Source organism: Sander lucioperca, chromosome 15 (assembly GCF_008315115.2).
Source record: "Sander lucioperca isolate FBNREF2018 chromosome 15, SLUC_FBN_1.2, whole genome shotgun sequence".
NCBI classification, from domain to species: Eukaryota; Metazoa; Chordata; class Actinopteri; order Perciformes; family Percidae; genus Sander; species Sander lucioperca.
The window spans coordinates 22,110,027-22,123,469 of NC_050187.1; the positions used below are offsets into that span (position 1 = coordinate 22,110,027).

General features: G+C 42.5%; 1 protein-coding gene across 15 annotated transcripts in view; it reads left to right on the plus strand.

Moving 5' to 3' along the window:
- Positions 1–13,443, plus strand: part of LOC116055092 (protocadherin-15-like) — a 245,948-nt gene that overhangs the window by 198,178 nt on the left and 34,327 nt on the right. For all 15 annotated transcript variants that reach the window (XM_035991961.1, XM_035991960.1, XM_035991958.1 and 12 more), the window contains 2 exons: positions 10,820–10,929; positions 12,408–12,548. In XM_035991961.1, coding sequence (XP_035847854.1) covers positions 10,820–10,929; positions 12,408–12,548 — 251 coding nt within the window. The remainder of the gene's footprint in view (positions 1–10,819; positions 10,930–12,407; positions 12,549–13,443) is intronic.

Consider the following 13,443-nt stretch of genomic DNA (forward strand, 5'->3'; position numbering starts at 1 on the left):
CCATCTATCTATCATTCCATCTTTCCTCCTCTGAATCACAGCTAAAAGGTGCGGAGCGATATCATAGATCTGAAGGGCATGATTGATTTTCAGCCGCAGGTTTGAATCTGCTGCCCTGAGTCTTGAACCTCTAAGCACCAGGAATGCACTGACCTTTCACTTGTCTCTGCTAAGTAGGCAGGCATCACTTGGCTGTCTAACAGCTGCCGAGTCACACTCAAGGCACACATCCCACATTTCAGCAAAAGGTCGGCGCTGAATGCCATGGAAGAAAAGCAGTGCAACCGATTATTAAAGGCGAACTTTCCAGATAATTACCAGTGACTTTAAACAGTATGTATGGATGCAAACTATCTAAAACAGTGCATGCAGCTGTATAATTATGTTTTTTGTCTTTGGAGGTTTTTGAATTTTTGTGACATTCAAATAATTCTTCCTCTATAATTCCAATAATGTTAACGGTACAAGGGATGATAAGCAACAGAGGAAATGTGAGGGACAAAGTGCAATTTAAGGGTTTTATTAACACAATGTCCATGACAAACACATAACTTTACTCAAACACATTTAACAGTTAACGGGGCAAAATATTGCAGCTCTCTTTAGTCTAGTAGGAACTGAAAGAAATTGAGCTACTCTGCAGGCATGAGTAATGAACCCGCTGACCAGACTCTGAACACAGAAGAGGGGACTAGGGAACATACTAAAGTAAAGGTAACTGTAAATAGTTTATCTGTTTATCTACTTTGCTCTGGGATTTAAGAACATAATTCATGTTTGATACAATAGGACAAAAATGGCATTATTGCTTAAGTGCTGAGCTCTTTTGTACTTGAAAACTACTATTATGAACATCACCCAATGACCAACTAAAGTTGAAATGAAACGGTTTGGGGAAGCACCACTCAACCTATGCACCTAATGCCACATTAATGCCATATCAGAGTTATCATAAATTCAACTTTACGACTCGTAAAAAGCATTCACGTCCATATCCAAGTCATAATTACGACAGGAAAACTCAGATTTTAGATATATCTGACAGGGCAATTACTAATATGGAAGTGCCTGAACATCAGCCAGAGTCTGCTGTTTAAAATATAATGGATATTGTGTGTATTGTCAATGCACAGTATTTTAATCCTAACATGACCTTCTCTGTAATCATACAACCACCTTGATAACATGATTGCTCACTAGTTATTAAAATTAGAATTTGTCCAATCTCTGCCATTCCTTTCCATAATATGTGAACATGACATAAGAGACATGTGACTGGACCCTTACTAGAAACATTCAAAAGGGGTTTCTGTTATTTGTGGTAGCCAGTCCAGCACACAATGTATGTGACTGATATGCCCTGCAGCATTAGTAGTACTAATGTCTTTCTGTGGGTCAGACCTCCAGGTGTTGGTGTGGTGGAACAGATCATTTGGGCAGGAGCAGTAATTTGACAGTAAAACATGCAGGATGGCATCAGTACCTACATGGCACCGCGTGATATCACATTGCAAGCCTCAATGGCTAAGCCAGTTTGGACAACACATCCACCAATGTCCAAACATTTGCTGGCCAGGTTGCCTCTTGTGTGCTAAATGACCCAGTGGATGAAATGTGAAGTGATGTCCTGTGGGCTGACATGGCTAAGCTGGCACAGAGTGGTACCACTGTCTGGCTGCACAGTGAATGTTGTTTCTCCAGCTTTGCTAATGTTTTCAATCTTGCCCTCTAGAAGATACTTTTGATTGAAGCGCTTTTTTTTCTTTCAACTCTGAGAAATGGCTCACTGTGAATACAAAAGAAGCTCTGGGTCTGGTGTGGCAAGATAAGTGATCAGAGGAAGAGCTCAGGGAGGAACATGATCAGACGAGGGGTTGTAAATATTCTTTTCTTGTTTTATAGAACACAAGGATGTAATGTGAATACTTGCTAAAGCATTACTTCATGTCAGAGGTGTTGGATTTCTGAGATGTTTGGTTTGTGAGCACCAGAGCATTTTTTGCAGAATCCTCTCCAAGTGTGAGTCAGCAGATCATAAATATCATGTGCTTATATCTGCTAGCGTTTATTTGGTTTAACTGAAAGCATTTGCTGGAGGTGATGAATTGTTCCTTTGTACACAATTTTAGGAATTTGAAGAAGCCTTGATTGGTATAGATAAAACGTGTAATAATAGTTTTGAATTGAAGTAGCTAGGGATAATGTTGTGTTTGAAAGCTGCAGGGCTTTCATATTTAGCATAGGCTGTGCAATGATGGGAAGCTGGAAAGAGAAATTTACACTTAATGCATTACAAAATATCCACTTTTATATGAGCATTTGATGCAGAATGATTTTGAAATTGCCCCCCATCGACTTTATTAACAGGGCCATTGAGATTGATATATGAAAGAAGAAATTCCTACTATAGTTATCAAAATAAGTTCGTCCATCCATCCATCTTCGTCCGCTTATCCGGTATCGGGTCGCGGGGGGAGCAGCTCCAGCAGGGGACCCCAAACTTCCCTTTCCCGAGCCACATTAACCAGATCCGACTGGGGGATGAGGCGTTCCCAGGGCAGGTTGGAGATATAATCCCTCCACCTAGTCCTGGGTCTTCCTCGAAGGCCTCCTCCCAGCTGGACGTGCCTGGAACACCTAGGGAGGCGCCCTGGGGGCATCCTTACCAGATGCCCAAACCACCTCAACTGGCTCCTTTCGACGCGAAGGAGCAGCGGCTCTACTCCGAGCTCCTCACGGATGACTGTGCTTCTCACCCTATCTCTAAGGGAGACGCCAGCCACCCTCCTGAGGAAACCCATTTCGGCCGCTTGTACCCTGGATCTCGTTCTTTCGGTCATGACCCAGCCTTCATGACCATAGGTGAGGGTAGAAACGAAAACTGACCGGTAGATCGAGAGCTTTGCCTTCTGGCTCAGCTCTCTTTTCGTCACAACGATGCGATAAATTGAATGTAATACCGCACCCGCTGCACCGATTCTACGACCAATCTCCCGCTCCATTGTCCCTTCACTCGTGAACAAGACCCCAAGGTATTTAAACTCCTTCACTTGGGGTAAGGACTCATTCCCTACCTGGAGAAGGCACTCCATCGGTTTCCTGCTGAGAACCATGGCCTCAGATTTAGAGGTGCTGATCCTCATCCCAGCCGCTTCACACTCGGCTGCGAACCGATCCAGTGAGTGCTGAAGGTCACAGGCCGATGATGCCATCAGGACTACATCATCTGCAAAAAGCAGCGATGAGATCTCCAGCCCACCGAACTGCAACCCCTCCCCACCCCGACTACGCCTTGATATCCTGTCCATAAATACTACAAACAGGATTGGTGACAAAGCGCAGCCCTGGCGGAGGCCAACCCTTACCTGAAACGAGTCTGACTTACTGCCGAGAACCCGGACACAGCTCTCGCTTTGGTCGTACAGAGATTGGATGGCCCTGAGAAGGGACCCCCTCACCCCATACTCCCGCAGTACCTCCCACAGTATCTCCCGGGGGACCCGGTCATACGCCTTCTCCAGATCCACAAAGCACATGTAGACCGGTTGGGCATACGTCCAGGCTCCCTCCAGGATCCTTGCGAGAGTGAAGATCTGATCCGTTGTTCCACCACCAGGACGGAATCCGCATTGTTCCTCTTCAACCCGAGGTTCGACTATCGGCCGAACTCTCCTTTCCAGGAGACCATTGACCTTCGGCCTAGGGTGCTCTGGTACCAGGTACACTTATGAGCATCCCTATGTTCGAACATGGTGTTTGTTATAGACAATCCATGACTAGCACAGAAGTCCAACAACAGACAACCACTCTCGTTTAGATCAGGGAAGCCGTTCCTCCCAATCACGCCTCTCCATGTATCTCCATCATTGCCCACGTGCACGTTGAAGTCCCCCAGCAGAACTATGGAGCCCCCCACTGGAGCCCCATACAGGACTCCATCCAAGGTCTCCAAGAAGGCCGGATACTCCGAACTCTTGTTTGGTGCATATGCACAAACCCCCCCACAACCCGCAGGCGTAGGGAGGGCGACCCTCTCATCGACTGGGGTAAACTCCAACGTAGCGGCACTCAGCCGGGGACTTGTGAGTATCCCCACACCCGCCCAGCGCCTCACACCCTGGGCAACTCTGGAGAAGAAAAGAGTCCAACCCCTATCCAGTAGTATGGTTCCAGAACCGAGACATGGCCGAGGCATAGAGGTAAGCCCCATCAGATCCAACTGGTAGCGCTCCACCTCCTGCACAAGTTCCGGCTCCTTCCCCCACAGAGAGGTGACATTCCACGTCCCCAGAGCCAGCCTCTGCCGCCCGGGTCTGGTCCGTCGAGGCCCCTGACCTTCACTGCCACCCATGTGGCAGCGCACCCGACCCCAGCGGTTCCTCCCACAGGTGGTGGGCCCATGGGATGGAGAGAGAGGTGCCACGTAGCTTTTTCGGGCTGTGCCCGGCCGGGCTCCGTGGCAAACCCGGCCACCAGGCGCTCGCTGACGGGCCCTCCATCTGGGCCCTCCATCTGGGCCTGGCTCCAGACAGGGGCCCCGGGCTTCCTCCAGGCAGGGTCACTCTATCTCTTCCTCGTTCACTCATAGGTTTTTTGAGCCATTCTTTGTCTGGCCTCTCACCTGAGACCACTTTGCCATGGGAGACCCTACCAGGAGCACAAAGCTCCAGACAACACAGCCCTCAGGTTCATAGGGACACACAAACCTCTCAACCACGATAAGGTGATGGTTCCCGGAGAGAACTAGCAATTCTGTCCAGGAGAGAGAAGAGCAATTTAATCTGTACTTTCTGAAAGGCAACACTAATGCAGTAACCTTTATGCCCCTGTGCAATTGTGAATGTTGCGTTCAAAGTTGGGGAGTTTAAGGATATTCTCGGTAGAGGATTGACTCTTGACAAATAAAATGCCTTTGTTATACCCTGGCTGTTAGACCCTGCACTATTTTCCAAAACCTTTCGAATATCTTGAGTGGTTTTAGAATCTTGTAATAGCTCTTTTTATCTGTTTCTCGTTTATTTTTCTCTCCTCCACTTCTCCATCCTGCTTTGGTCTTGCCATACATAACCTATTATCTTTAAAGTTCACTCTTCAGTCAATAACACACTACAGCTCAAACTCTAAGATAATATAACATTAAATGAGGAGTGGTGCAGTCTTTATCTCACCGTGAACTCTAATTTGAATGGACTGCAATGTTGGGAAAAAAAGGAAAATACATTGGGCAGAGAATGTGATTGAGCACATAAATATTTCTAAGAACTCAGTTACACGGTATTAAAAGTAATATTTGTGATTTTCCCAAAGAGTAGATTTGCATTTTTTAAACTGCTGTACACATGATACAGCATTTACAGATGTTGGCTTAGCTTGTTACAATACAATACAGTTTCCAACCTCTGGAACTGGGATGTCGTGAATAAATGCAATACTAGTATTGAGCCATTTTCAATGTTAGATAAGCTAATAAATGTTGAACCCCATAATAAGATTCAGGTCAAAAGGCTGTTGAATGTGAAAATCATGCTGTGTTACTGAGTTTACTTTGCCTTTGCTGTCAAAATCACTTTATTAAAGAACATGAGCTCTGGAGTCACAGCAATGTTTTTTGCCTATGTTCGAGGGAGCTGGAACGCATTCCTTCTTTGTAATTTATTTGAAGTCAGAGGAGTCTCTGTTTGTCACTCTTCTAATTTGCTTCCAGGCAGTAACAAACAAGTTAACACCAGGGTGACATAACAGCTAACTTCCAAACTCTAAAGCACATATCCACCTCAACAGTCATCGAATTAGGCGGATTCATAATTGCTGAACGAAATGTACCGTATAATACCACCATCAGTAGTCAGGCAGAAATGTGCTGCAACACATTTGCATGTACATATTTATGGGCATTCGAACACTGTTTATGATGTTTGCTAGTGAGCACATTACAGTTAAATGACTCTTGTCTGCCTTTGCTGTTGTTCAAGATCTTTATTCAGCACTGCATCTACACATCCACCAGAAGAACACTGACTTTAGCAGAGACTTCTCGCACACATCAAGGTCACTCCATGTATCTCTGGCCATGTCCATCGCCGCTTGTTCACTTGGTGATGCAATGCATGGATAGAGAGGGAAGGCAAGGTAAAAAGAGAGTCGACGAGGTAACAGAGGCCCCGTGGCACACAACAAGGTTTATACGCCTCTGCCTTGTCTCGTAAGCATCACTCTGCCATTGGCCCTGGGGCAGAGTGCTCGCTGACACCTGTGTGCCATTGCGCTTCTCAGTGGCGTGTCATTCACCCTCTCTTATGTTGACACCAGGACTCTCTGCTGCTGCCTGAAGACATGTCAGCATCTTCCTCCTTCTCTTTATCTCTCTTTCTCTCTCACTCTCTTTCTCTCTTTCCCTCTCTCTTTCTCTCTCTCTCTCTCTGGATGGAAGGTTATTATTTTTCCTCATCTGAAAGGAATGAAAAGTAGCGTTGGCCCTGCTCAGTAGTACCTGGTGATGCATTATGGATAATTGACTCTTTGAATTTGTCTACTACTTGACTCTTGAATACACAACTTATTTACCTTCTCTGGTATCTTCAAGTGTCAGTATATCAGCCAGCTCGTAACTCCCACCATTTATCGGATATTATTAGAGTGCTTGTGCTCAAGTATACTGTTTGGATTGTCATTCCTCTATGACATTTTATGTGCCGACACTACATATTTCTGTCCAGATCCGTTGTACAAGTTACGTTCAGACAGTTTACCTTTCTTCACAAGGGAGAACACTCATAACGCCTTAATCTGAATGAAATTAGAGTTTAAATAGGTTACAGAAATCTTTCAAAAATGTTTGCTTTATAAAGCCACATTAGCATCTAACTAGATGTCAGTCTCTTTACTATGTGTGCTATGTTTAGTCTGCTGAAGGAGTGAAGTTTTTCTTTTTACCCTTGGGCAACATTTTTGTGAATGAGTGACTTGTTCCACTCCATTCACCCTATATAGCAATTTGGAGGCATTAAGTATGATAATGATCATAATAATAATAATAATAATAATGATTTCCTGAGTGCAAAGCTCCTTGTGATCAGGTGGTGTTAATAAGATTGAAAAGAGCAATTTAAGTTTGTGCTGTTAAGAGAGTTTGGGGAACACTTGTACGACAAAATCTTACAGAAAATTGGTGTAGGATAACAATAAGAAATGTTCTTGCATGAGGCCCATTTGTTAGATGAATTTGTTTTTTTTGGCTGCATGTTTTTTTTGGCTGCGTCAGGAATGGGGTGAGCAGAAAACCGTGCTCCAGGCTTCAGAAATGTTAAACATGAGGTTGACACTACCTGGCCTTCGCATCAAATGTTGACACATTTCAAGTATATGCAGGTACAGGAGGCAATAAAAGCAGTAGGGTTGACAAAGATGATTCCTTGCATAACCGTTTCATATGTTGACCAAATAAAGAAAAGAAATCCAATAAAATTACCTACATCCACCCTGATATTTCTATTTCTTGTTCCTCGTACTTACAAGTACAAGTAATAACAAAAGGCCTCAGCCCTTTTAAGCAGTGGCCTATAAAGCTGGAACTTGAATAGTCACACACACAAGTTAAATCTGTGCTCAAAAACATTTATCATACACACACATTACACACACTTGCATTAGTCTCTCAACCACAGCCGCTTAGCAGCAAGATATTTGTTGGTCTCATCAACAGTCTCATCTGGCCAATGACACCCCCACCTCTGGGCTGTTAATCTCCAGAACAGACATTAGATTGCTGAAAAGTGTATTAAAAGTGCAGGCACATACATTAAGTGACAGTCATTGTGTCACCCTTGGTTCCAATGAATGGTACACTCACCTGTATGTGACTGATTTAGAGTCACATGTTGAGCTGCGCTGCACCTCACCGTGCTCCCATTGTGCTAGGGCTTGCCTCTGTGTTTGTGTCGGCCTGTTCCTGAGCCAAACGGGTAATCTACTTATGTGAAGGCCACATTAATGAATTGGTTCCCGTCACTGTGGAGCATGGTGAGGCTTAATGCTCCTGGATGCCACAGAGACAGCAATTATTCAGTGGCAGGCCAACAGTACACCTAGAGGGAAATTGATTGTGAGCACATGCAGTTCAGTTCACTGCACCACACTCTCAACAATATTATCTTTCAGGATGGTATGTTATATCACCCTCTGACCATGAGAATGGCTCGAATTTTCCAGAATTATTCTCAACACAAGATGTCCTTGGGGATTGTTTAGACACTAACTGTTCCCCCCCCGGGATTGTTAGACAGATCTTTTTTCCTCTAATGTCTTTCAATATGGTACTGTTTGCCTCTGAAACTTTGAGAGAGGTAAACACATATTCTATAGTGAGTGTTCTCCCTGCCAACTGTCTAAAAAGTTACTGAGTGTGTGGTTTTACTCCAGTGAACAGCAAAGACAGTGTCATTTATTGTTTCAACACATGCTTATCCTTTCACTTTTCTGTTTCTGTGTGAATCATGTTCTTCCCAGTCTTCATCTTCACCCTGGGAAATTGATTCAATCATCCTTGTGAAGCCTCTAACAGCTGCGAACATATACGGGGGACTTGCTCGATAAAATAACAATCATCCCTGAAGGGAAACTTTGCCTGACATTTTTCCGTTGTTTGGGCATTTGTATTATTCATGTGGTAATATGTGTTGGAAATGAGGGGTCAGCAAAGACTAGAGATGTGAAAACATTGAATAGGATGTTACAGTATAAACATGAACCGGAGGCATCTAATCGCCCCCGGTCCATGTTAAGAGCTCAAACTGCCAAGATAGCATCCCCCATAACACAGACATTGACTGGATAATGTTATCTGACTGTCACAGATTATGGAGTGAGTATTACTCCCACGACGTTGTCACAGATTTCTTACTGCTGCTGTGAATAATAGTCACATGAAAATTTAAATGAAAACTGCAAAAGAAGCCATACCATGCATGCACAAACATGCACACACCTCATATGCAGAGATGAGAAGTGGGAAAGCAGTCACAGTATCACAAGAGGGGTGTCACAGTGAGATGACATTATCATCTTAAATCAGCCCTTGCCAACACACTGCCAAGACAGGGTTCCCTGCTATTTATGGCGGCAGTCATTTCTTTGGAGAGTTGTGACAGTCATATCTGCTGGATATGATTACCCACTTGTACGCCTGATAGTCAAGCATAGTCATTAGCTGTTACAAAGTCTCACTTATCAAGGGGAAAACATATTCAAATCTGTTGACAGAACAATTCGTGCTACATTTACTATCACATCTTTTGTTTGGATTTTCTTTTTTAATCTGATAATAAAATAGTCTGTGTGGCAGTAACATTTTGGGTGAAAAGGAATTTGCTCAAACCTGCTTAAAGAACATCTTAATATCAAAACAATAATGAATAACGAGAAAACGAAATAATGACGTTGAAGACAAAAGAGTTTTCTCCTTTCTATTTCATGTTTAAGCAGCTTCTCATAGTCAGGGTTCCAGCCACAATTGCTTAAACCCTGACCAGAGCAGCTTAAACATGCCTTACCCCAACAACTTCCTCCTACTCCCTCCTGGTGAAAACCCTAGCATTCTCAGGAAAGCTGAAAGATTTAATTCTCCCATCATTTTCAGGGTCTGCCCTGGTGTCCTCTCGCAGTGGGTCGTTTCCAAAACCCCTACCAAAAGAAAACAGTCAGGGGGCATCCTCCCTAAGAGCTCAAACAACCTCGGCTGATTCCACTAAATACAAAGGAGCAGCAGCTCAATACAGAGGTTTTCTTGAACAGCTGAACTCCTCACTTCATCACGTACAGTGAGACCAGCCACCCTGCAGAGAAACATCATCTCAGCTCCTTAAATCTTCAATCTCATTCTTGCGGTCACTACCCAAAGCTCCCGACCGTAGTTGAGAGTCGAACCCAAGGCTGGGCAAAAAAGTGAGCTTTGCTTCATAGCTCCACTCTCTCCTTATGGCCACACTTAGATACAAACCCGGCGTTAGCCTTTTTCAGTGTTCTTATCCTCACTATGTAGTTAATATCGGAGTTTAAGCAGTTATGGATTATTCATTTATTAGTCATTTTTTTTCCCAAACTACACTGTGCTCCCTGAGAGGAAAATTATTTACTTATTCATTTACCAGAGCGGAAAAAAGAATGTGCTGTTTTGTTATCTGGAGACTAGAGTAAAGTTAAAGTGAACAGTAAAAGGCAAAAGGGCTAAGCAAAACAAAATCTTTGGAACAATAAGTCGCTGTTGTTTCACAATTTATTGAGATGCTAAAATTAGTATGTATAAATATGTATATCTATTCAAAGCTGATTTAAAAAATACACTACTTGACAACAAGACTGCTCTCACAATGAATTATTAAGAGGAAAGAGAAATATTTTTGCTAATAAATGGAAACATACAGAATTTAAAAACCACTAAACCTCACTTCTGGGCTAAAGCTATGCCTCTGGCAGATAGTTGTTTCGAAGATATTATAAATTATTATACAAAATGGTTAAATTGGTAAACGTTAACACAATCACAGTAACTAATACTGAATACTGAAAGTTTTTCATACGCTAAGTGAGAATTTAACAATTGAAATCAATCCCGACTTAATCAGTTTAAAATTATTCCAAACATTGTGTTCTTTCTTATAATGTACGTAGATATACTGTTGCTTCTATGACAACCTTTGTATTCATCTTAACCCTGTTTATGTACATGTTACTGTGCATGTGATATTGGAATATGCAGCTTAATTGATTCCTCAACTCTTAATACCGTCTGTCTTATGATCTGTGTTTTATGTTTTATTTCCAGGTTTCCTCTAGTTAGTGAGCTGGCTCCATTTGGCACCCTGGTGGGGACTATTCTCGCTGCTGCTATCGATCAAACCATCTTCTACTCCATTGTGGCAGGAAATGAACTAGGTATGTGCTACAGATCATATACCATACCGTCAATTAAGCCTATAATTTTTTTATAACAATATTTTGTTTCCCAACACTCCTACCAAACACCTCCTACAACCGGCTCTGTGTTTGAAGTACAACGCCCTCTTGTTCCTGTTCTTTATTTGTGTTTATACATAAAGCAAACAAATGCAGATGTCCAAAAACCAGATTTCCATCACAGTAAAGAAAACTGCTGAATAAGATGTGTTTATATTTACTAACATCAAAAGGTGTGCAATCAGATTTTAAAATACTCCTGAAAAAGCTCCCAGATTATTTTAAAAGTTGCAAGATGAACGTCATAGCCAGAGGTACTGTTTGTCCTGTCTTTGTCTAGAAGTAGATAATTTTGGCAGGTAACACTTTACTTGAAGGTATCTACATAAGAGTGACATGACACTGTCATGAACCCATGACACTGTCATGACACATGAACCCAAACCCTAACTGGTTTTAAAGTGTTTTAATCACACCAGTGATCCCTGTATGACTTGTTTATAATGGGTATGACACGTTCATGACAGTGTCACGTCACTCTTATGTAGATACCTTCAAGTAAACTGTAACCTTTTGGCATACTAGCCGCTGTAGACTGCTTTTCACTGAAATTCTGAACAGCATAATTACACCCTGGGAGAGAGAGAGAACACCAGACAGGTGTGAGGTTAGCTTAGCTGTTTAAGACAAAAGTAGGAGACTTACCTGTGAGCTGGAGAGAGCCAAAGGAGTAGTAGGAAGCTGTCACCTCTTCCCACCATGCACCTCAAGTGCTCCTGTAGTGGTCTGTGTCATGTGAAAAACATGAGCTAGAGTCACTTTTCCTTAGATGCTCCTGGAAATCGCAGACTCAAGACATAATAAGAGTGGTATAAATCTACCCCCAGGCCCCTTGAAGTAATATTCTCAGGAAAAGCAAAAGCATTCTGAAGCATGGCCTTTTTACATAGCCACATGGGCGTTAGAAAGGAGGAAAAACAGTCATATTTCCTTTATCAGTGCTCCAATTAAACATTATTCATTTCAACGTCATTTAACAAAAAAATGTTTTAAACTCCACCATTTATGCAGCCTCCATTAGAATGCATGCAGTTTTTGTGTGATTCCGATACAGCTGCTCTTTTTCTTCAGTGCTGCCACTATAGCTTGTTATTTTTATATATATATTGTTGCAGGTTCTTTGTGTAAAGATTCTAAAAAGGCTCAATTGAGTTCTACACTTAAGACTAATTTGCCACAAAGAGAAAAGAGCCTGTGAAGGAGTATAAATGCATTCAGTAGTTACATGTGTAGTGCCAAGAGTGCAAACAAAGCCAAGCAATAGCTCTGATCAGAACACTATGTAGTAGAAAAACTATGCAACTAACCAGTGCTTCCATCCATTCTATCTGTTACTTATGTCTTAGTTTTTTCTTATTTCCACTCACTTCATGTGCTCTGATTTTGTTTGTTTTTAGGTCATTTTCAGGTGAACAACAGGACAGGCGTCATCTCCACAGCTAAACCTCTGGATTATGAAAATGTGACCAGCTATGTCCTCCGGGTCCAGGCGGACTCTATGTTGGTTGTCATGTCCAACCTGCGTGTGCCTTCTAAAAGTAAGACATAGCATCCAATTAATGGGTGGAGGTTGTGTTGTGTTGTGTTGTAGAAAAGCAGGCATGGAATTCTGTTTCATGTGATTCCAGGTGTTGCATTTATATTTAATCATTATAATTCCTCACTGTGACAGATTATGGTTAAATACAGTTGTCGAAATTCTATCACACCCTATTTTTTCACGTTTACCGTAGTTATGTCACGTTTATTTAGAATTATTTATTCATTGTGTGTATATTATTATTATTATTATTAGTAGTAGTAGTAGTAGTATTATAATACACTTGTTACACATTACATCTATGTGTGATACCTACACTGTTAGGCTGCAGTTTTGGTTTTGCAGATTTTATGCTTTATGGACTGTTGCCTTTCTTCACGGCACTGATCCATTTTTATAATTGGTGGCAGATTTGCTGCAGCCTGTGATTGGTTGTTTAGTGTGACACTCCATTCAACATAGAGCTGATTTTAAATTTGGTGGTTTTCTCTACTCTGCTTGTTTGTCTGACCACTATGGCATCTTCATACATTCAGGCTAAGATGAGATGTCATATCATTTGATATATGTTGCAGTGCCAGCAGGTATTTTTTATTAATTTGTGGAATTACTCAATGCTTTTAAAATATGGTTAATATTTGACCACCCTCCCTTCCACCCGCAGGGCACGAGCTCTGTGTATAACTGTCACTGCTAGACTAGTCTTGCTTGGCCAGACCTTCCTCCACAGCGCTGCGGAGGAGTGTCTGGCGAGTCCACACAGCATTCCAGGATGGTTTATTGGCATTTCTTTAAACCAATCGTAATTGTCATGGGCGGCGCTAAGCGCCAGACAGAGCCACAGTGCAGCTGCAAAATAGCCTCTGGAAGGAACTTGTTTTGGTGGAACATGT